The sequence below is a fragment of the Zingiber officinale genome, chromosome 6B, assembly GCF_018446385.1.
Source record: "Zingiber officinale cultivar Zhangliang chromosome 6B, Zo_v1.1, whole genome shotgun sequence".
In the NCBI taxonomy this organism is placed as follows: Eukaryota; Viridiplantae; Streptophyta; class Magnoliopsida; order Zingiberales; family Zingiberaceae; genus Zingiber; species Zingiber officinale.
Window position 1 is genome coordinate 874,680 of NC_055996.1, and position 22,926 is coordinate 897,605.

Sequence of the window (22,926 nt, forward strand, 5' to 3'; positions counted from 1 at the left end):
CACCTAATCCATTCGACCCGACCTATTTCCTATAAATAGAAAATCACAATTATTTCAAATTCATTTTTTTAACTAATGAAACATTTTGAAAGCAATCTTTTGTCGTAGAATCCTATCGTCCCCATGTGGTTAGAGTCATATTGAGTTATCAATTAAAATCAAAACGGATCAGACATGACCTAAAAAATCAGACCCAGCCCAAATGAAATTCGGATTTGATAGAACATGCTCAATGCACTTCTCCTAAGGAATAGAATTTGTCTGAAAACAAGATAGTTACTAAGACTTCACCTCAGTCCGCATTTTTCTTGTCTCGATCTTAGTCATTGACATCCTCCCTGTCTCGATATCAGTTGTCGACATCATTCCTGTCTCGACCACAAATCCTGACATCATCTATGCATCAACCTTGAATCCCTATCGTCTCAGCATCAGTCACCGACATCCTCCCTGTCTCAACCTCAGTTCCCGACATCATTCATATCTCAACTTCGGATCCCTACATCGTCCTTGTCTTTGCATTAGCAGTTGACATCCTCCATATCTCGACCTCAATCATTAACATTCCTTCTATCTCACCTTAGTCGCCAACATTATCTATCCTCCAGGCTATTCAACACCAACCTCATTTCCTCATCCATCCTCGGATTGGGCCCATACACCCCATGTGGCCCATTGAAAATAGGTGAAGGGCATGTGGTTAACGAGGCAACATAACCACCTCCTCAATGAGATATTTTCTCTTGTAAGATACGGACCACTATGAATATTTTGAAACACATGGCACCAAATAAATGAAGAAGCGATTAAGTAATTGGCAGATCTAATCTCCTGGTTACCCTCCTCCAAACACGTGGCATTTGATGAATGGAGAGAAAACTAATAGCTATCGGATCTAGTTCCTTCACTGACGCATATGAGGATGATGGAGGAGAATGCAACGTCTGATGTAGAAATACTCTTCTAACAACTATATAAATACTAAAGAAGGTAAACAGGAAAGACTCTCGCTACCTCTTCAACTCCACTAAACTCTCTTCTTCTTTCTCTAGTTTCATACCGAAAGAAACTTTAACTTGAGTGTCAAAATGACTTATCGGAATCCTCTTCGACATCATTCTAATTCTCTTCTGAAGTGCCTTTCAGGTCCTTTCATCCTCCTCACCAACAATCTCCAGAGAGCGTACACATTAACTTGTTCATTGACCAGAGAGCGTACACATTAACCTGTTCATTGACCGGTGACTTGATTTTCAGAAATATCAATCATAGGGATAAATTAATAAATTTTAAGAACTAGAGGCACTACTTGCCTATGTTTAGTAGGATGAAATATGAACTGGACCATGAATATGCTAATAGATAATTTAAAGTGGAATCAGCATTATGACTTATGAGAATGCTTCATTTGATTCTCACATTTCATAAGTTGATGAGGTGGGAGTAAAGCATTCCTTCTCTAGTAAACTAAAACTCTGTTTGAGAAGATCAGCAAGTTGAACAGACTAAGGGTACTGCAACATGCCGGGGCAGACAGGATGGCATAACAAATCAAGTGAGTCAAGAAAGAAAGATCAAAGATTCAAGCATAACAAACAGTTTAGTAGACCTAAAGATTCAAGCACCCATAGCAAGCCAACCCAAACAAGCAATCTTTAGTAGACCTAAAGATTCAAGCACCCATAGCAAGCCAACCCAAACAAGCAATCAAACTGCATCTGGTGTCAAGTCCAAAAATAAAATAAAATAAATCATATAATACAATTCAAGGAAGACAAAGTGATGGTAGATCCTTTTAGTGTTTAAGAATTGCTCAAGAACAAACAAAGTCATTCAAAAATTTATGAATCAGTACCGAGTGATTATTGCCCTCGAGAATGGGTTGCCAACATGCATCGACTCATAATCACTGAAGAAATTGCTCTTTAGTCGTCTGATACAGATTTTGTATCCAAACTATTCGTGTACAGACTTGATTTCACACCACGTCTCACAGCTAATACAGATCTAGTGTAAACCACAGTGAAAGCTATTATGAGTACCCCGATGTAAACACACAATGTTGAAGCACAAAGATAAAGATACCTGTTGCATTTTGACAAAGAAATTATAATTTAGCTGCAAAATGTGTGCTAGGCTTCAGAAGTGGTAAAATAATATACATAGAAAACTGATGAGAAAAATGGGAAAATTGGTAAACAGGAGTAAGAAACAGAACTCATGAAACAACACAACAGCCAAAATGCCAGATTTTAGCGTCACCATTTAAGAAGGCACCACATACACATCTTTTCAAAGTAATTTCCTAGATCTTGATAACTTATTGATGCGACAGCAATATGGAAATCAATTTATTCGACAAATGAATAATGTGACAGGCTAAAGCATCCCGTACCTTAATGTATAAAACAAACATTTGCCAAACTGGATATATGGTGTAAGCATTAATGTTACATATGAAGAAAAAGAAAACAAATTGCTGCCACTTTGGGGAAACATTAAAAGGCATGCGCCATTTCTTTTTCTTTCATCAGGAAAACTCAAAAAGATCCAACTAAAATAAAAAATAATCTAGTGCTTACACACAACTAAGACTGGGACTCACTATCAAGTTTGCACATGCAGTTTCATCAAATACTAGCTGGTGCTTGCAGATGCAAGCTGCTGGAAGTAGCAGATGCAACGATGAGCAGATTAGCTGTGTTCAGATCTGGGTGTACATGGAGGACTCAATTGGGTGAGATGCAGATTAGCTGTGTTCAGATGCAACTGAGGGTGACAAAGACCTTGCAGTTGGAAGGGAGGAACAACAAAGGGACAATGTCTATGGAAGATTCTGCTAGAATGGAATTGATAACGGGAAATGTGGTGTATGAGGACAAGAGTGCTGCAATTGCTATAACACGACCACATTGTACCATATAACAGATAAAAGAAAACAGCAATCAAATGAACAAAAATATACCATGTACAAACTGTGCAAAAGTACTTTTCTAGATTTATGAATTGGAAAAAATCTTATTTAATACAAGTGATTGTGATAGTAATGACAGAAAGGAAACATAACCAGGAAAGGAATCATGAAAGGAAACATCATGGTAAGTTGGGTTACAATTGAGGAAAAGTAAACAGGATATTGAGCATAATCATTTTTCCATAACATATCTACTAAAATCTTAGATATTTATTTGGTGAAAAGTAATGTGTAATAGAAGGAAGAAAAAAAATCTGAATCCTCTGTTAACAAACCAATTTAAGCTGAAGTAAAATGGAGTATCAGTGTAAAACTTACTTTGGTGAGAAGACACTCCAAACAAACAGATGGTTTCTCATAAGCAGCAATATGATAGTGAAAGCAACTAAAACCACCGAATTTAAGACCAAGGGAAGCAGACAAGGAAATCCAATCATCAAATGTAATGTATCCAATCCTGGGTGGTTTGGTAAAAGATCATTCATATCCTTTACAGAAATATAGATTAGCATGCTCAGGAATGCTAACAAAGGTGCTGCATAGGTGATGATGAACATCAGTATGCCAGAAAGAACGGTGGAATGATTTGAGATACCCTACAGAAAAAGAAAACACAGCAAATAGTGAAAATAAGATGAATAAGTGGTAATGTCAGAGTGAACTAGTCTTTCATATATGAACTGCACGGTAAAGAAATTTACAATAAATGCCCCAGCAACGTCAATAGTAGCCAGACTGTTACTGTTCCCCAGACCAAAATGGCCTGTCATTCCTAAAAAATACATTGCAGCAACCTGCAAATTGCAAAATATTTGTGCATCATCAGATGAGGATCGCTGAATCATATATGCGAAATGCAAGTACCACATCCTAGTCCTTTGGATATTAAGGTAATTTTCAAAATGTCCACCAATGTTTATCATCTTTTAAAAAATGCTCCCCCCAAGATTTAATTGATGTCAAAGGGCCCCTACAGTTTTCACTTTGTTGTCAAAATGCCTTCTATCCATTAACAAATGAATGATTTAGATGGTAATTTTGAAGCATAAAGTAAGTATTTTTTGATCTTATATAAGGGGTATCTTGATAACCAAAATGGTAGGAGGCATTTTGACATTAATCAAACCTTGGGGGCCATTTTAAAAAAATAACTGATAAATGTTGGGGGGCATTATGAAAATCATCATGCACAACAACATAATATATTAATCATATGAAAGATATATTCTGCAACTTCACAAGCAAATAAAAATATAGCCGTTCAATCACTTAATCTTTCTCATCCTTTACAACACTGCTGACAACTGAACAAGCTATAAAGCTACACTTGCACAAAGATTGTTTAACAATTCACTGCTACAATCTACTGAGACATTCTTCCAGTAACAATCTCTTTATTGTCATTGGTAACATCAGTAAACTATGTTAGCTTCTACTTGCACATATTTGTATCGCCAACAAGGATGAGTCAACAACATGTCAATGATGATAAAGAGCCATTTAACAATTTAACCAGTGTGATACATGTTGACCATTAAAAAGCCAAGAGGTATTGAAGATTTTCAAAATTTACACTTGTTTAGTATGGAATTTCATAATTGTTCATTAAATGTTAGATCACACAAGCTTTTTAATGACTTATGGCGAGGAGAACAGGGAAGCAATTAAATATTCCTTTCACTGATCATCTCCATTTCTTTCATCTCATCTAATATTTTGTTTCCTTGCCACTTTTTTTTTCACTCTTTCAGGTTGCCTCTGCCTATCGCATTTCCTGGCCTATCCAATCTCCAACCAGATTTTGAAAGAGACTGTTGGTCAACAATGGAGTTAGTTTTGTCAAGATTAAGTTATTCACACTTCGCCATAGACCAATTTAACTTGGATTAGATCTAGTTGATACCAGTATAACCACCTACACTTGCAAAAATACCACTGATTTGGAATCACAGATTTAAACCATTAAAGAACTTTGGCATAAGATTGTTGTCACAACTCATTGCTCTAGTGAGCTACTTTGATGTGCAAACATAAATATGGATGAAGAACCCATTACCCAATAATCAAAGTAATAAGTGAGAAACTGCAAATCTACAGTTCGTTAAATATTATAGAACTCTTTTACCATTTCTGTAAGGATAAAGGTTATTTTCTGCAAGTCTCAACTCCTCAAACAGTCTGCTATGCATTGAATCAGGTATGTTGTACAAGTAAATTAAATTGTTACTAAATAAAAAATTTTACACCATAAGAAACCTTCTAGGATGTCTCTTTCGAATGACAAAAAAAATAATGCCTACAAATGATCCGTCAATTATGTAGAATCTCCAAAAGACAACTTATACTTTACAAAAAATGTCGAACCAGGTAACACCGATCCTAGGGCAACCAGCCCGGCCCCACAGGCCGCCAGGTTAAATCAAGGCAACTCAGAATCCCAGCATTCCGTGGTTGTGTGTCCCATTTGGAGGAAAAATCTCTGCAAATGTGTTGTAGCTAGGGATCGACCGTGGGTGCCTAGGTGACAACTTGGCGCCCTTCCACTGCAACGTAGCCCCGGGGGCAACTTATCCTTTACAAGTTATATGGCAGAATGCAGTTTCCATTTTGATTTGGCAACCAATTTTTTATTCATCTAAAATAAAAAGAAACAATACTTTCTCTTATTGTGCAAAAGGGAAACCGTGCTCATTATGCTTCAAATTACGTTTTTTTTTAAATATAGATAAGTGGGAAACCAAAAAATATTAAAATATTGTTGTGCATTTAAAAAGACTATTAACTAATATTTCCATAACATCAAACATCAAGTAACATAGGTAGTAGGAACAATAAAATCTGCAAGTGAATAAATTCTAAACCATGTAGATGACAAAATATCAACCATCAAGTGACACATGTACTATAAATACAGAAGTTAACTAATTCTGTGTGCCAGAAAATACATCTGATGAAAACTGACCTCAACCCACTGCCGGTGTTTAGTTCTATACGATGAGAAATAGATTATGCTGGCCATTTCTTGTAAATAAACTATCAGCACTGGTATATCATTTATTCGCTGCTGCAGAAGCAGTTGTAACAAACACCAAAAAACAGTGAATGTGGTTCCAATCAGGTATGTGCAATCTCTAACTCCCAGCAGAAAACTAGAACTTTGCATATCATTACTCTGTGAACTTGATTTCAATCCAGTTATAACACTACCCACTTCATGATCAACAGGAAGAACCCATGGAGATACTAACACAGTAAAGAGTATCACACTTCCAACACAAATATAGATGATTTGAGCCATTGAATTGACACTAGAATATGTTGGTCCTATAATATTGCTCTCACTATCAATTATGTGTAGTAAAACAAGAAATCCACATATGAAATAGCTAATCCAAACAATGTAAACTAAGGATATCCTTCGTCGCACAAGTGAAAAGGCAAATGAACCAAGCACCATGAGACCAAGTAATGTGATTATTTGAAAAGCCTTAATATAGAAATCACCAGTTTGGATCAGCAACTTCGATATATCAGGAAGATGAGCCCAGTTAACACCACCTTGATGCCATCCTCTTAATACTCTTCCCAAAATGAGAACAAGTAGTATCAAGGATGCTTGATAATTTTCATGTAGTTGTTTTGATCGAGATGATTTGTCATTGGTAGTGGGACCGCTTTCTTCATTTGACAGTGACTTGCGAAGAGGATGGTTGTTTTCATGCTTGTTGCTTTTCATGAAGTATGATGCAGGTGTTTTTAGAGAGGATCTGATAACTGATAAGAGAAATATCAAAAAGAGTGTGGATGTCAAGAAATGCCAAGTATATTGCTCTTCCTCCACCATGGAACTTGCACCAAGGCTAAGAACATGGATTAATATTCCAATAAGAGTAAAAGATTCATCAATATGCCACACTTGATTCAATTCTTTTGACAGAGAGAAATGCTTCCTCTCTATAACGAAGACTTCTTTGAATAACTTAAACACGATGTTTAGTTGTAGAATACATGAGATAAGCATTATAGCAATACCAGACAGAAGCAAGTTGATGGGTTTCTGCAAAACCATCAGATTTCTGAGTTAGTAATCTTCACCCTCAATGAACAAAAACTTATCAAGCAAACAGATATGGTCCCAATCCTATAATGTCATCCATGACTGACAGCTTATCAACACTGCCAATATGTGACAATAAGCACACAGACACACAAGAATATTGAACACAACCAAATCAAGCTAATGGATCTTACTAACGGCAGGAAATGAAAATTACATCAGTAGCTCTGTGAGACAGCCACTCACTCGCATTTCCTAGAAATTCATAATATGAACTTACAGCAAGTTCAAGATCATCATTTGAATTTGATCTGCAAATGTAGAGAAAATTAACTAGCATAAATATTTTAGAAACGATGTCAAGAACAAATGCATCTATGTAAATATATACACAAAATGTAAACTTCCAATTACGTTACATCAGAAGTTCGACGGAGTAACCACAAATTATGAGACGATGTAGCTTTGGAAAACAAGTAACCTAGTTTTTCGTTTGTGCTGTCAACATCTTGATTAGTCAACAAACCAATGTCACCACCAATGCCAGTCAAATTCCCACAAAGTAAGCCAGGTGAATGTTCTTGCAATAATCTTAACATCTGCCAGGAATTCAACTGTAAGGCTCGAAGCCTTTGCTCATCTATTAAAAAAAAAAATAGATCAACAAATTATCTTTATTGAAATGCATAGTAAGAAAAATAATTGTCTTATAACACTTGCAAATTCATAAATATGTCAACACACTCATCATATTTCCAAAGCTCTTCTTGTTGCAATATGAAGATTACTAAGATTCTCACTTGACCATATTAATTTAAAGAGTACATAATAGTGACTGGCATCAACAGATGGCAAAAGACAAGGTTCCACACCACCCAAAAATGATATAATATGTGGAAGCCTACTAGTTTCTCTCTACGTCATCATATTAATTATAAAAAATTACAGTATATTTCTTTTGTAGCATGACAAAGATAGCTTGTAATTAACAATTGAGTATAGATTATATTAACATCAGTGTTGCAGATTTCGGCCTAGGCGGCCGCCTAGGCGCCGCCTAGGCGCTAGGCGGCCCCTAGCCGAACCGAAAACCTCCTATTCGGCCAAACTAGGCGGTATTATTTATGTGCGGTCCTAGGCGCCGAATAGGCGGTCTGTTTGGCCTAGGCACCGCCTAGACCAAACTGATTTCTTTTTTGTTTTGGACCAAACCCTTTTTTTTATAATTATTTATGGTCCAAAAGCCCAAAACTACTATATTTCTTTCCAGTTTTCCAAAACTCCAACCCTAATCTCGCTGCACATCTCTCTGCCGCCCACCCATCTCTCTGCCGCCCACCTACACATCGCTGCACATCTCTCTGCCGCCCACCTGCACATCGCTGCACATCTCTCTGCCGCCGGCGTCCCTTCCACCGTTCTCTGCCACGCCTCACTGGAATCTCTCCGGCGCCCTAATCTCTCTGCATCAAACTCAAAGAAGCAAGAATCTGCACCACTGGTGAGTTCTTATTCTTCATTCTTCCATGCTTTTTGCTTGCCTTCTTGCTTCCTCTTTGATCCTTCTTGGTTCTTCAATTCTTCATCTTGCTGCTGCCTTCTTGCTTCTGAGTTCTTCACTTCTTCTTTGCTGCTTCTTGTTCTTGGTTCTTCTTTGCTGAGTTCTTCTGCCTTCTTTGCTAGTTGTTACTTGTTTTGAATTTTGGTATTTTATTGAGATCAATGTGCATTTCACATTTTCACTAAAAGATGATATTGTATCTAGAGCGCCTAGGCGCCGCCTAAGCGCCGCCTAGGCGCTCTAGGCGCTAGGCGCCAGTCGAGCGCCCGACTGGCGCCTAGCGAAATCTGCAACACTGATTAACATTTAGGTCAGATCCAATAATCATGAGCTATGAAGAATGTTGTCGTTGATTGGCTAGCCACTTATCTCAAATCCTTGAGTTTTCAGGAATGATATCAATATATAATGAATCGCCGCACCTGTCCACGTGGAACTAATGGGCATGGATCGTCCTAATAATGGTTCATATCACTTGTTCTGACTAATACAAAACATGGCCTGTCATGTATCAACCCTTATTGCATGTTAATATGGAATGGTAATAATATGGTAATGATTTACAGCAGACTGTATTGAAGTAGTACCTTAAATTTTGAATGCATCTGCAAGTGTTCTATATATTACAAAGTTAAAAAAAACAAGGGAACAAATGTTTGTGTGATGATAAGTCCTATGAAATTTTCAACAAAAACTATTGTATGAGGAGACTTCCTAATGCCAAACTAGTAGGATTACCTTTTCATAAGCAGGAATTCTAGATAACTAAAAGACTATAAGAAATTTACAACAGATTCACTAGAAATGTCACTGAAAATATAACATAAACAACATTTCTTTCATTTTCATTTACACTTAAAAAGAAAAATTAAGTAGGAGTTCAAATCCATACACGATTTGCAAAATACCCAGACTATAATAAGTTGCTAACTAATAAGTCAAAACTCAGCAGGGAAAATGCTGGCTATTTCAATTATTCTAAAATATTGAGGACTAAACAATAGGACCAACAAACCTGTCAATGAATCAAGCATCCCCCTCAGGATGACTCCTATATTGTTATTTGGAATGGGCACGCCAAAAAGAAGAGCTAGAGTTGGAGCAACATCTACCTGTATTAGTAGGGACAATGTTGCATGACAGGAAATAAAGCTAATCTGGACATTCCAAAGATATCAAAATTATGTAGGGATACAGCTAAGAAGGTGTGTTTTATGCTCATATATTTCTTCTAATGATCCAATTTTCTTGCATTGATAGGGATGGCAAAGACTGATACAAAACATTTTCAAATTTTATCAATAAAAAATAGAAAACATAACAAATCACAGGTATGTAAAAATAGAGAGACGTGATGCCTATATGAACTTCATATAACTATGCTTCCATACCTTTCATCTATTTTAAAATTAGGATCCTAAAGATGTGTATGTCAACAAAGCAATCATTGGCTATTATTTTAAACATGAAAAAGGGCAGCTCGGTGTGCGGGGTCCCGGGGAAGGATCCATTATACGCAACCTTACCCTGCTTTTTGCAAGAGGTTGTTCCAGGATTCGAATCCGTGACCTTTTGGTCACATAACAATAACTTTACCGTTGCGCCAAGGCTCCCCTTCAAAAAGAGCTATAAGTTCCACTGACAAAAATCAAGCAAGTCATAGCAACTACTTTTTAACCATGAATTAAATCAATAATGAGCTATAAGTTCCACTGATTGGCGATTGATTGGAAAGGTAAATGGCTAAACAGCAAGGTACCTATCTAACAGGTATTACATCTACAATATTTTTTTAATTGAGAATTACAGTTATGTTTCAATGCCAATAGCATGTTTGTACTTGTTTCTCTTGTGACTAACCAACAGAGGGGTACTCAGAGCCACCAATAAGCATAAGGCTTCAAGATCAAAAACAAAAGAAAATCAAACATATAAAAGAATTACATATACCCTCAACAATAAAAGATATTAGTAGAGAACAGAAACATAGCAGTTGAAGACTAGAGGGAACCTGAGAAGCAGACATTGGCACATTGAAAGCACTATCTGAATTCTCAATAGAGAGACCAATGAAAAGAGCTAGTGAATCAGTTTCTTCATATGATGATCCTCCATGGTTTCCACTAGAAGTCATTCCATGGTCACTGACAACTACCTAACAAGAAAGAAAGAGAAAAAGATCACAAAAGTCATCGATTACTGTTGAGATAAAAGAGGAAAATTAAAATATTGACAAACTTATAAGCTTGTGCTACTGATAGAAAACACAATAGCTGTGTGTAATCAACCAGTATGGATCCCAGAGACGAAGCATCTGAACTACAGTTAGTAGTTATCAGAAATAAGCTTTGGCGCTCAGGAAAGTTGTAATGACTGGGATTATGAACTACTACGGGATATTCTCTATGCAAGTTAAGAAAAATTGCAATAACTGGTATTACGAAATACTATGGCTTTCTATGTAAGGCCATGAGGGTGGATGCTATCAAAAAAGCTATTGTACAAGTTATCACCTATCAAATTTTCTAACATGCATTATATCGGAAAACAATTCATATAGCCACAAGCACCCCCCGACACACACATATATTCACTGTAGTTTCAATTTGCAATAGCCTCATTAGGGCAAATTGACAAAGTTTAGTTTATCACAACTTAATGCATTCAGCATAAACTTAACCTTTTAAAAAAAAAATAATGCAATTTATATTTAATTTAACAAAAATTGTGAAAAAGATAGTAAAGAAAGAGATTCCTTTTGTTGAAGATGGCATGACAAATGTAAAGGAATGATGATAGTGTAAAAGATTGGCATGGCAAGCATACACTAAAAAAAAAAAATCAAGTTTAGTAGGACAAGGATCTAAAATCACAACATTATCCATGTTATGGAAATACAAGATAGAACTAACAAACCAATAATGTGTCTGCAGCATTGTTGCGTTGATGCAGGATAGCGTGCGTATGAATCATCATAATGACATCATCCATCTCCTTCAACTTTGGGGCCATCAGTATACTGAAATTGCAAGACTATTTTAAAACAAAAGCCAATCTTGAAGCAATTTCATACAAACACAATGATGAAAATAATAGTTTTAGCACATACCTATGTCGTCCACCGATGTGGCCAACATGGTCCAAGCCAAGGTAATGAAGAATCTAAAAAGAACATCAAAAATAAGAACTTGTGCTAATAGTTATAATAAAACTTTGGTCAAAACCAATACCATTAGATGAATCTAACTATTTACCTTGTCACTATTCATCAATCATGCAAATACATAGGTTTGTTAAAGTAATTTGATAAAGTTGCCACACCATATTTACTCATATAATCAATGCATACTTTCAAGCTAACCAACACAAAGCATAATGTCAGAAATCTATGAAAGTTGAAGCCAAAAATGATGCTGTCAAAATGAACAACTTTAAAAACATGCAACAATCTGACAATCCCTTGGATTGGCAATTCTTTGTTGTCTTTAAATGTCAGACTCGTATGATAATTCTCAGTTGAGCCCCTATACATGTCATTCCATGCATCATCGTCAGCAACTGAGCCCCTGCCTGTGAGTCAGTCTGCGCATCATTGTTGCTAGTTAAGTCTTTGTGCGAGATCATTTTGTGCAGCCTCATTTCTGATTAGCCTCTGCATGAGATCATTCCATGCGTCATCTTTGGTCAAGCTCCGTGCAAGCGAGATCATTTTGCACATCATCTGCCTGTGTCACTATGCGGATCTTATCTTTGCTCTCTCCGTGTGCATAATTCTGCATATATTTCAAGACAGATTTTCTCTCTTCTCTTTGCATGCGTTCTTCCACAACAATTTCAAGATAGATACATTCTCTTCTCTTAGTATGCATCATTCCACAATTTTTCAACGTCATTCTAGAATTATCTTCACGTATATCTGAACTTCTCAAGTCCCAAATTAGTATAGTTGGTTGTATCAGTTAAATATAGTTATAACAAGCTAATTTCTATAGTATATTTGAATCCACTTAAGGAGAGTAGAGTGTTATAGAGTATTATGTAAATATTTAATAGGCAAAGGTGTATTTTAATATTCTTATTTATCAACAATATGTATATAAAGATAGATGGTGTTACCTAGGGTTTCTTGAGGAGTACTTATTTCTTCCTTTAACAATATTAAAAGAAACAAAAAAATAAATCATTGGGGAAGTAGAGTTACCACAAAAAAAGTTAATCAAATACAAGTGATTCCACTTGACATTAGGAAACTCTACCAAATAATAGTAAACAAAATGGTTAACTCTCTTTTTTGGGGTTTTGTGCTAAGATAGCTTAACATCGCCAATTTTGATTTATCTACATGGAAAGAGCTAAAAGGAAAAGAAGATGCGAACAACAATATTCACATAACAATGAGAGATATGCAAAGATAATATAAAAAGAAAATGTGAGAGAGCAGATTTATAAGTGATCATGGAATCTGGCTAATAAGAACTCATTTCGCTGAATACAATGAGGTTTCAGTTGCTTTAGCAATCTATCAGAAACATAGCTTGTCTGAAAGTGATACCTGCTCTCTTCACTTTCTTGAACATATACAAAAACAGTGGAAGTTTCATGCACATACCCCTCCTAAGGTAAAGACCCATGTTATCTTAACCAAATTCACTGATCCATATTTTTCAATTTCATGTTACCTTACCCAAATTTAACGATCCTCAATCAAATTCTCAACCAACCAACACATCAAATTCCTAAATCAACTTCTTTCATCCAAGAAGTCCATCCTGATTCAACAATGGTTTCTACAGTTCACCAATTTCATTAAAAACAGACCAGCCGACAGAATTCAACCAGTCAAATCAGAAATCAAGAATCAATCCAAACTAGGATTGGTATTTAAAAGTGGAAATGGTAAAAGTTTATGAAATTAGAAGATAAATAAGAATCAGCAGAACTGTTAGTTCAAATTAAGTTTATTTTTCTCAAAGTAGAAATTGGCATATTGCGACAATAAGGATAAATAGGTTTTTATGCTACCAAACTATGATAAGCATCAAAGAATCCCACTATAATATACAAGATATACCAGTAATGGACTAAAAGAAACTATGCCAGACCAGGAGATTCCAATCTTCAGCAGCCAGTTCAGCATCTAGATGACGAGAAATGTTGAAATCAACTTCAATTGTATCTTTCACCTAATAAGAAACAAAAACACAAATGATTTTGACTTTCCATCAAGGGGAGTGACATATTACACATAAAACAAGAGGTAATCAGACACTATGTTGGAAAATAATGAATAATTATACAAAAATCTATACCAAAGTAGACCAAACAATCATAATAAGAAATAAACACTGTCTAAAGCAATGATAGATCACAAATGCGGCCTCTTATATCCTTTTCAGGTTATCCATAAAATTAAATGAATAAAAACATGAGTTGCATATTCCACTATGCAAGAATCTAAAGTGTATTGTCCCAGGCTTACACTAATTGGAATTGGGATAATATGTTAAATATCTACAAGGAACTCACTCCAGAAGAAAATATATCTATATTAAAGAAACTTTAGCATATCAAACTCCTAGGTAATCTTGTGTGTTGAGGTTGGTCCTTTTCTTTCTTCTTTATCGAAGAACAATAGGGAAATGAAGAAACTACGATAAACTGATGCTATAATATTACAGATAAATAACGATATTGTTTTACTGAATGAATGAATCTTGTGCAAGAGCTGCATAGCCAAATGACAACAATATTTTAAGTAAAAAAGTCCACAGCTGTAATGCCATACTAAGAACCATTCTATATTGAATGAGATATCACATTTAAAATTGCAGTGTTTTCAATAGGTCTCATTTTCGCAAACAAATAATCTTGGAGGTTTGCTGCTTGTCCATCCAAAACCAATTAGTCAAAACAAAAAAGGAATCTTGTTTCATCAACTCACATTGCAAAAACAAAAACCTTGTAACGGCACATCATATGTGTGGCCTAGTGATTCACAACTATGTATCATATAATAGTATAATGCACACATCAAAAACATTATGCATTTAGGATGGTACTTTGGACTGTGCAAAAGTATATCAAATAATCTAAAATGTAAATGAAATAATATGCACGAGTAATTGATTGAAATGTTAAACTACTGTAGCTATTTATTGTAGATGCTTCTGGTGATAATGCTAGCATTGTGCTACATCAGTCATGTCCCATGCGAACGCCGCAGTTGTTTTGATAAAAGATTGATATTTATAGACCTCATGCTATCTTGGCATGTATAATGGAACCTGAGAGGCTAAAAACATGATACAAATACCATTAAAATTTTGGGGAAGGATCTGAATCATCATCATTCAAGTTGTGTTGTTCCAACTATTAGGGGGTGGCTACATGGATTATCACTCCAAACTTTATGCACAGTTCTATCACCAATAATATTCACATCAGTTGAACCACGTTTTTATAACATCAACTAGAATTTTCTAGTCTTTCTCTACCCCTCAACTCTATCGATACGACTTGCAAATTATCAAACTATTATATCCTTTGGTTGTATTTGAACATGTTAATACCATCTTAACCTATTTTATTTCATCATACCATCTATTAAAACTAAACTTAATTGCTCTTCAATAGTAGTATTTGAATTCATCTTTCTAAAACCCTCATATACTATTTTAACATTCTCATTTCTGCTATATTAATTTTGTGCAGGCATAGTTTTCTAATTGTTCAATTCATTGATAGGTACAATGTGAAGGATCATACCACAGATATATGTTTTTTATCTTAAAAGGAACAAACAGTGACATCGACAAACATATGCAGTAGCCCCTTTACGAATCAACTGCCAAATCATAATGTTATTGAATAAATTTTCATCAATATCTCCGTGTTGAAGAATAGATCCAAAATATACAAGCTCTCGCACAAATTTACATCAATTCATCTTGATCCGGTGGTAAGGACAGGGGACCCTCGTTGACGGGAGGTCAACGACACGTGGAGCTCAATGGTCAAGAAGGTCAACCCCAAGGTCGTGCCGAGCGGAGTAGCGGGCCGACCGAGCATCCGGTCGACCAGACATCCGGCCAGGGGTCTCTCGGACTGGACGAAAGACAGCCCAGGAGTCGGGTTTCCGATGCTCAAGGTAAAAGAGTCTATGGGCCGGGCGGACAGGCCGCTCGGCCGAGTCGCAGGACAATAAGGCGCAATTCCATCCGAGCACATGAGCAGGGCTTCCCCACCCGGGCCGAGGTATACGCATTCCCGGAAGCCATGAGTGTCGAGCGGCTGGTCCGCTCGGCCCGGGAACAGGTAAGAGCGCTATGAGACAAAAAGGACAACTGGTAACTTCATCCTCGAGACACCTGCCGCTGACAAACAACATGGTCGGTGGCCGGAGCGGACAGAGTATCGTACGGTGAAAATTTCCACCGTCACATCCGGGATATGCTCGGACGATTGCGGAATGACGTTGAGCATGCTTTTCTGACACAACCCTACTGAGGTATGTTTGGGAAGCGTGTGCGCATCGAGAAGCGTGTTCGCGCCTCCCGGGGTCCTATATAAAGACCCCAGACTTCGACGGAGGTATGCGATTATCATCACTGTAGCCACAGTGTTACTTTGCTCCTCTCCTTCTTCACTGCCTGACTTGAGCGTCGGAGGGTCGTCGCCGGGAAACTCCTCCCGGCTCGGCTTCTTTGCAGGTTCGCCGGAGATCCACATCACCAGTCGGAGACAGCGGAGAGTGCCACGCCCCCAGTGTCCGTCGACTCAGCACTCGGACAGGATCAAATTGGCGCCGTCTGTGGGAACGCTCCTGAATCCGAGCAGAGACGATGGAAGAAGCTGGACGCCAACTCATGGTGACACTCTCTCCCGAAGAACTAGACGCGCTCATCCAAGCGCGACCAACCAAGATAGTTGAGCAACAGCAAAAGGCTCAAGCCGATCGGATAGCGCAACAGGCAACGTCGGCATCAGGCTGTCGGGCGACACCAGATGACCGGCCGGAGCAACTCTCAATATGGGGCCAGAACAAAGGGCCGACCGGCACTCAGGTGGAAGCCCCGCCCACCCCGATACCGTTCCATCGGGCTTTATTCCAAACGCCCTCGGAAGTCGCGCAAGCCAACCTCGACCGGGGCTCTTCGTCCGATGAGGCGCCTCTCCGCGATGCAAGGAAGGGCAAGGCGCCACGGACAGACGCGTCCCCCGAGCGGGTCAATAGACAATTCTCCGAGGCCATCCTGCGCGACCCACTACCAAGGCATTACGCGCCCCCGGCGATCGGGGAATACAACGGGACCACCGACCCGGACGACCATCCGGATAAGTTCGACAACACAGCCACTTTGCATCAATATACAGATGGTGTGAAGTGTCGGGTGTTCCTCACCACCCTTTCTGGATCAGCACAACGATGGTTCCGGAGGTTATCGAACGGATCCATCACGAGCTTCAAAGAGTTCCGCATGGCCTTCCTCCATCACTTCGCGAGCAGCAGGCGCTACCAGAAGACCAGCGTCAGTCTGTTCGCCATCAAACAAGGCTCGAAGGAGTCGCTCCGAGCCTACATCCAGCGTTTCAACTAGGTGGCCATGGATATCCTGACGGTCACTTCAGAAACTATGATGAATGCGTTCACACAGGGGCTTGTGGACGGTGATTTCTTCCGTTCACTCGTCAGAAAGCCGCCTCGCAGCTACAACCACATGTTGAACAAGGCCAACGAGTACATCAACGTGGAGGAAGCTCAGATGGCGAGGAAAAAAGAAGCATCATCCGAGCCACCAGCTCATGCCAAGCGGAAGCTGCCTTCTAATTATCAACCACCGAGAGGACCCCGCGCAGAAGCCGCCCGGCCTCATCAGCAAGCAAGGCCGCACGCCGTTCAACAAGTATGTTTTGTTCACTCCATCGTCAGAACTCACAACACCCGCGATCGGAGCCTCCCAATCGCCATCATACGCCAAGGAGCTATCGCCGGATCGCCTTCGCAGAATCGGCGACATCGACACCAGAGCCCCGGTCGGCGTGCAGAGAGAGGATCCCGAGCGGCAACATCATCGCAGCCCAGGACTCAACCTCGGGCATCGCACGAGCGTCCCTGGCCATCCGCTCAGGAGGAAGAGAATAGAAGCAACGTGTCCCGAGGAGAAATTAACATCATCGCTGGTGGACCAACGGGAGGTGACTCCAACAAGGCAGCTCACGATCCATGCGGTTGGCTGCAGTCAGGAGCGGGCGAACGAACCCGAGATCAGCTTTGGGCCTAGGGACCTCGAGGGAGTCGAAGTCCTGCATGATGACGCTCTCATCATCCAAGCGGTAATAGCTAACTACACTATTCACCGCATCTTTTTTGATACAGGCAGCTCGGTCAACATAATCTTCCAGAAGGCATTCGACCAATTGCAAATCGACAGAGCTGAGTTGCTGCCAATGACAACCCCCCTCTTCGGGTTCACCGTGGCGGCCCTTATGTCGTCGGCCCATTTGGCGACCTCTCATGTCGTCGGTCGACGACATGAGAGGTCGCCAAATGGGCCGACGACATAAGGGCCGAGGGTCGACGACCCGAGGGTCGCCAAATGGGCCGCCAAATGGGCCAAGAAGGCCGGGTCGTTACAATAAAAAGGCGTCTTTTATCATCTCACTTGGTTACCAGGATTCATAAACTCTAATACTTAACCCTGGAGGTTTAGAGTTCGAATCCTGAGGGAGGCAAAAATCCACTGGCCAGGGGTGGAAAGTCCGAGTGAGTAACGGCACGACCAAAGGGTCGTCGGTCGACGACATGAGAGGTCGCCAAATGGGCCGACGACATAAGGGCCGCCCTAGAGGCCAAAGGGTCGGGTCGTTACAATAAATGCCTTTTTATTGTAACGACCCGACCCTCTTGACCCATTTGGCGGTCCATTTGGCGACCCTTGGGTCGTCGTCTCACTTGGTTACCAGGATTCATAAACTCTAATACTTAAACCTGGAGGTTTAGAGTTCGAATCCTGGGGGAGGCAAAAATCCACTGTCAGGGGTGGAAAGTCCTAGTGAGTAACGGCACGGCCAAGGGTCGTCGGTCGACGACATGAGAGGTCGCCAAATGGGCCGACGACATAAGGGCCGACGGTCGACGACCCGAGGGTCGCCAAATGGGCCGCCAAATGGGCCAAGAGGGTCGGGTTGTTACACCAATGACAACCCCCCTCTACGGGTTCACTGGTAATGAAGTTGTCCCGGTCGAACAGGTCCGGCTGGCTATTTCGCTGGGAGAAGAGCCGCTCAGAAGAACACGGACGGCTAACTTCATCGTAGTCAACGCTCCCTCCGCGTACAATGTGATCTTGGGGCGACCGGCTCTCAACGAGTTTCGAGCGGTCGTCTCTACCTTCTACCAGAAAATCAAGTTCCCAGTAGAAGACCAAGTTGGAGAAGTCCGAGGGGATCAACTGGCAACCCGGCGATGCTACGTAGAGATGGTCCGAGCCGAGGCTAAATCCGCTCGGAAAGTGCCACGAGTCGAGGTGAACGCTATAACCGAAAAACCACCTTCTCTAGTTTGCGAAGAAAAGGAGGAGGTACAGATCCACCCTACCCGACCGGAGGCCACGACATTCATAGCATCCGACCTGGAGCTAGGCCAGAAGGAGGAGCTGATCGGATGTCTCCAGCGAAACTGCGACGTCTTCGCTTGGTCAACTCATGAACTGTCGGGGGTCTCGCCAAGCGTAGCGCAGCATGAACTCCACGTCCGACCGGACGCTCGGCCGGTGAAGCAGAGGAAGAGGGACTTCAGCGCTGAACAGAATGTCATCATCCGAGCTGAAGTTGAGAAACTGCTGGAGGCCGGCCACATACGAGAGGTGCAATTCCCGAGCTGGCTCGTCAATGTGGTGCTGGTCTCCAAACCAGGCAACAAATGGAGAGTCTGCATCGACTTCCGGAATCTAAACAAGGCATGCCCAAAGGATTTTTACCCTCTGCCTCGGATCGATCAGCTGGTAGACTCCACCTCGGGGTGCGAGCTGATATGCATGCTGGATGCATACCAGGGCTACCACCAAATGTCGTTTGCACGGGAGGATCAGGACAAAGTGAGCTTCGTTACTGCGGACGACACCTACTGCTACAACGTGATGTCGTTCGGACTCAAGAACGCTGGGGCTACCTACCAACGACTAATGAACAAAGTATTCCGGGAGCAGATAGGGCGCAACCTGGAAGTCTACGTGGATGATATACTAATCAAGTCACTCCGAGCGACCGATCTTTGTACAGACATAGAGGAAACCTTCCGAACACTAAGGAGGTATGGAGTCAAACTGAACCCCCAAAAATGTCTGTTCGGGGCAAAAGGCCGAGGAGTTTTCTAGGGATAATCAGCGTGACCGATGCCGGAGCGGCGGGACAACGGCAGGCAAACGAAACTTTCCAAGTACCAACCGGGGACACGCCGAGCGGCGTTACCTACTTGCATATTCCCCGGACGGCCGGACACTAATCTCGGTGGATGAGCGGCAGACACGCCACCCAGACGCAGTCCAGTCAGTCGGACTTAGCGCGTCCTTCGACTAGACTTGAGGGGGAGGCATGTGATCCGGTGGTAAGGACGAGGGACCCTCGTTGGCGGGAGGTCAACGACACGTGGAGGTCAATGGTCAAGAAGATCAACCCCAAGGTCGTGCCGAGCGGAGTAGCGGGCCGACCGAGCATCCGACCGACCGGACATCCGGCCAGGGGTCTCCCGGACCGGACGAAAGACAGCCCAACTAGGGATCGGGTTTCCGATGCTCAAGGTAAAAGAGTCTATGGGCCGGGCGGACAGGCCGCTCGGCCGAGCCGCAGGACAATAAGGCGCAATTCCATCCGAGCACATGAGCAGGGCTTCCCCGCCCGGGCCGAGGTATGTGCATTCCCGGAAGCCATGAGCGTCGAGCGGCTGGTCCGCTCGGCCCGGGAACAAGTAAGAGCGCTAGGAGACAAAAAGGACAACTGGTAACTTCATCCTCGAGACACCTGCCGCCGACAAACAGCATTGTTGGCGGCCGGAGCGGACAGAGTATCGTACGGTGGAAGTTTCCACCGTCACATCCGGGATATGTTCGAACGATTGCGGAATGGCGTCAGGCATGCTTTTCTGACACAACCCTACTGAGGTATGTTTGGGGAAGCGTGCACGCATCGAGAAGCGTGCCCGGGCCTCCCCGGGATCCTATATAAAAACCCCCAGACTTCGACGGAGGTATGCGATTATCATCACTGTAGCCACAGTAGCGTTATTTTGCTCCTCTCCTTCTTCACTGCCTGACTTGAGCGCCGGAGGGTCGTCGCCGGGAAACCCCTCCCGGCTCGGCTTCTTTGCAAGTTCGCCGGAGATCCACATCACCAGTCGGAGACAGCGGAGAGTGCCACGTCCCCAGTGTCCGTCGACTCAGCGCTCGGACAGGATCACATCTAAATTACTTTCTCAATTTTTTTCTTATTTATTAAACTACATTATGTCACTTTTTGTACTTAATTTCAAATCACAGAAGAAATGGTACGAACAGACCTCAAGTATATACATACATGGAAAACAGTGTGTAAGAATCGGCATGGTATAAAGACTTAAAATTGTTGTACATGAAATGTACAAGTGATGGTAGACTTACAAAAAAGCTGCTCACTCCATCTTGTCTTATAAATAATTTAGGGAAAAGTTTAATCCATGTTTCATCCCCAAGCATCACTAGGTTCCATCCAATACGCTTGAATTGGTCTGCTAGAAAGATTAAGATTAATACTCAATTAAGAAAATCTCCGCCACTTTGTCAAGGCAAACTGGAATTGCATCTGACGAACCAAGGAGATTATCATCCAATAGAGCTTGAGTATTAAAGTTAAATGCCACATCCAAAAAACCTCCAACTGCGCCAGAAACCATAGCCTGTAAGCAATAGATAAATGAGGCATACAGGAATAGGAACTACTTTAAAATTTTAAATGTACCTTTAACCTAGGCATGGTAACTGTAGGAGGTTCAGCTTTAGCATGATAAGCTCTAGCTTTTCCAGCTGACAACAAAGATTGAGTATATGGCATAGCCTCCATCATGGTCTTGGTTGGAGGCTTGTTATCTCTTCCCAGAACAAATTCAGCAGGCAGTCCATCGATAACCTAAACTAGCAGATGCATGAAAAACAACAAAATCCCCCATGACCTTAGGAGCATTTTTAATTGAGAGCAATGTGTTTACAAGGGTCATACCATTAATACAAGTCGATCATATGATGGAGGCACCTTAGATAGTTCCTGTGTCAAAAATGCATAAATATAATGTTATTAACATGAAATTCTTCGGGATTATTCTAGAAATCTAAAGATTGTATGATTTGACTGCCCTTAATATGACATTTAAGGGGAAGAAATGCCACCAAACAAAATAATCTTATTGTGAGGGATAAGATTGTCTTATTGTGATTAAAAGAGAACAATTGGCACCCAATATATAAAACTATAGCAAACAACTTGAGAACATAATACTCCAAGTGGCATCAAGTATATATTATTTCTATGACTGTTGGGCTGTCACAGGGTGCAACACAACTTGAACCAAACTGTCATGGGCCCAGAAACAGATCATTGACACACCTATCTCGAGTTGTTTTTATGATACAAATTCAATAAGTTCAAAGATAGAGAAATTTGCTTGCATTATACAAGGTGAAACTGAAAAAAAAAAATCAGGTTTGAGTTACTAAATGTGTGATAAAGATAAAATAAAAACTAACTGGTTCAACCATTCCTGGGTATATATTTCCATCATCATAGAGTTGTATTAGTCAACCAAATCAAATCAGCAACCTAAACGTGAGTGCAAAAACTAACCTTGTAGAAGGATCTCAGCTTCTCCGGAGATAGCTCGCTGTCCTGAGCGTCCAACACTGGTTCACATGTTGGCATTCGATAGCTCTCTGGACCGCTAAAATAACGACACCCCCAAATAAATTAGATTGAATTATATTACTCTTTCTCGATTAGTAACACAGAAGAGAGAACGAAACCAAACCTGAAGCCCGGGAGAGTAGGTTTAACGGGGAAGAAACCTATCATGAAGAACGAGAGGCCGAGGATCTGAAGCAGGACGGCGGCGATCGTCCAAGAAGCAAGCTTTCCGCATGTTAGTCCGGAAACCATGGAACGTAACCCTGCTAGGGTCCCTCCAGACGGGAAGACAGTCGGGAGGCGCGAGGGAGGAGCCGAGGATCTCAAAGAGAGACGAGAGTGACCAGCGATGTCATTTCGATGAGGAACACTTTCACTCTGCCCTAGCCTTTTATATATATTTACACG

At 40.9% G+C, this 22,926-nt stretch overlaps 1 protein-coding gene across 4 annotated transcripts; it reads right to left on the reverse strand.

Moving 5' to 3' along the window:
- Positions 1 to 1,027: 1,027 nt before the first annotated feature.
- Positions 1,028 to 22,890, reverse strand: LOC121991655 (GPI ethanolamine phosphate transferase 2-like). 4 transcript variants are annotated; one of them, XR_006114698.1, is made up of 18 exons: positions 22,643 to 22,890; positions 22,462 to 22,555; positions 21,841 to 21,885; positions 21,583 to 21,750; positions 21,436 to 21,520; positions 21,246 to 21,352; positions 13,695 to 13,775; positions 11,702 to 11,754; positions 11,509 to 11,611; positions 10,604 to 10,747; positions 9,608 to 9,704; positions 7,446 to 7,671; positions 7,249 to 7,342; positions 5,937 to 7,031; positions 3,676 to 3,768; positions 3,293 to 3,570; positions 1,856 to 2,085; positions 1,028 to 1,227 (listed from the first exon to the last, which is right to left on the reverse strand). XR_006114698.1 is itself a non-coding variant. In XM_042545641.1 (17 exons), exons 1-17 carry the CDS (start codon positions 22,768 to 22,770, stop codon positions 1,926 to 1,928), a joined length of 3,051 nt encoding a protein of 1,016 aa, XP_042401575.1. In that variant the 5' UTR covers positions 22,771 to 22,890; the 3' UTR covers positions 1,720 to 1,925. The 4 variants fall into 4 exon arrangements, 3 of the variants coding, with proteins under 3 accessions (XP_042401575.1, XP_042401576.1, XP_042401577.1); XM_042545641.1 differs by lacking the exon at positions 1,028 to 1,227 and having other exon boundaries at positions 1,720 to 2,085; XM_042545642.1 differs by lacking the exon at positions 1,028 to 1,227 and having other exon boundaries at positions 1,720 to 2,085; positions 21,583 to 21,755.
- Between the last annotated feature and the right edge of the window lie 36 nt (positions 22,891 to 22,926).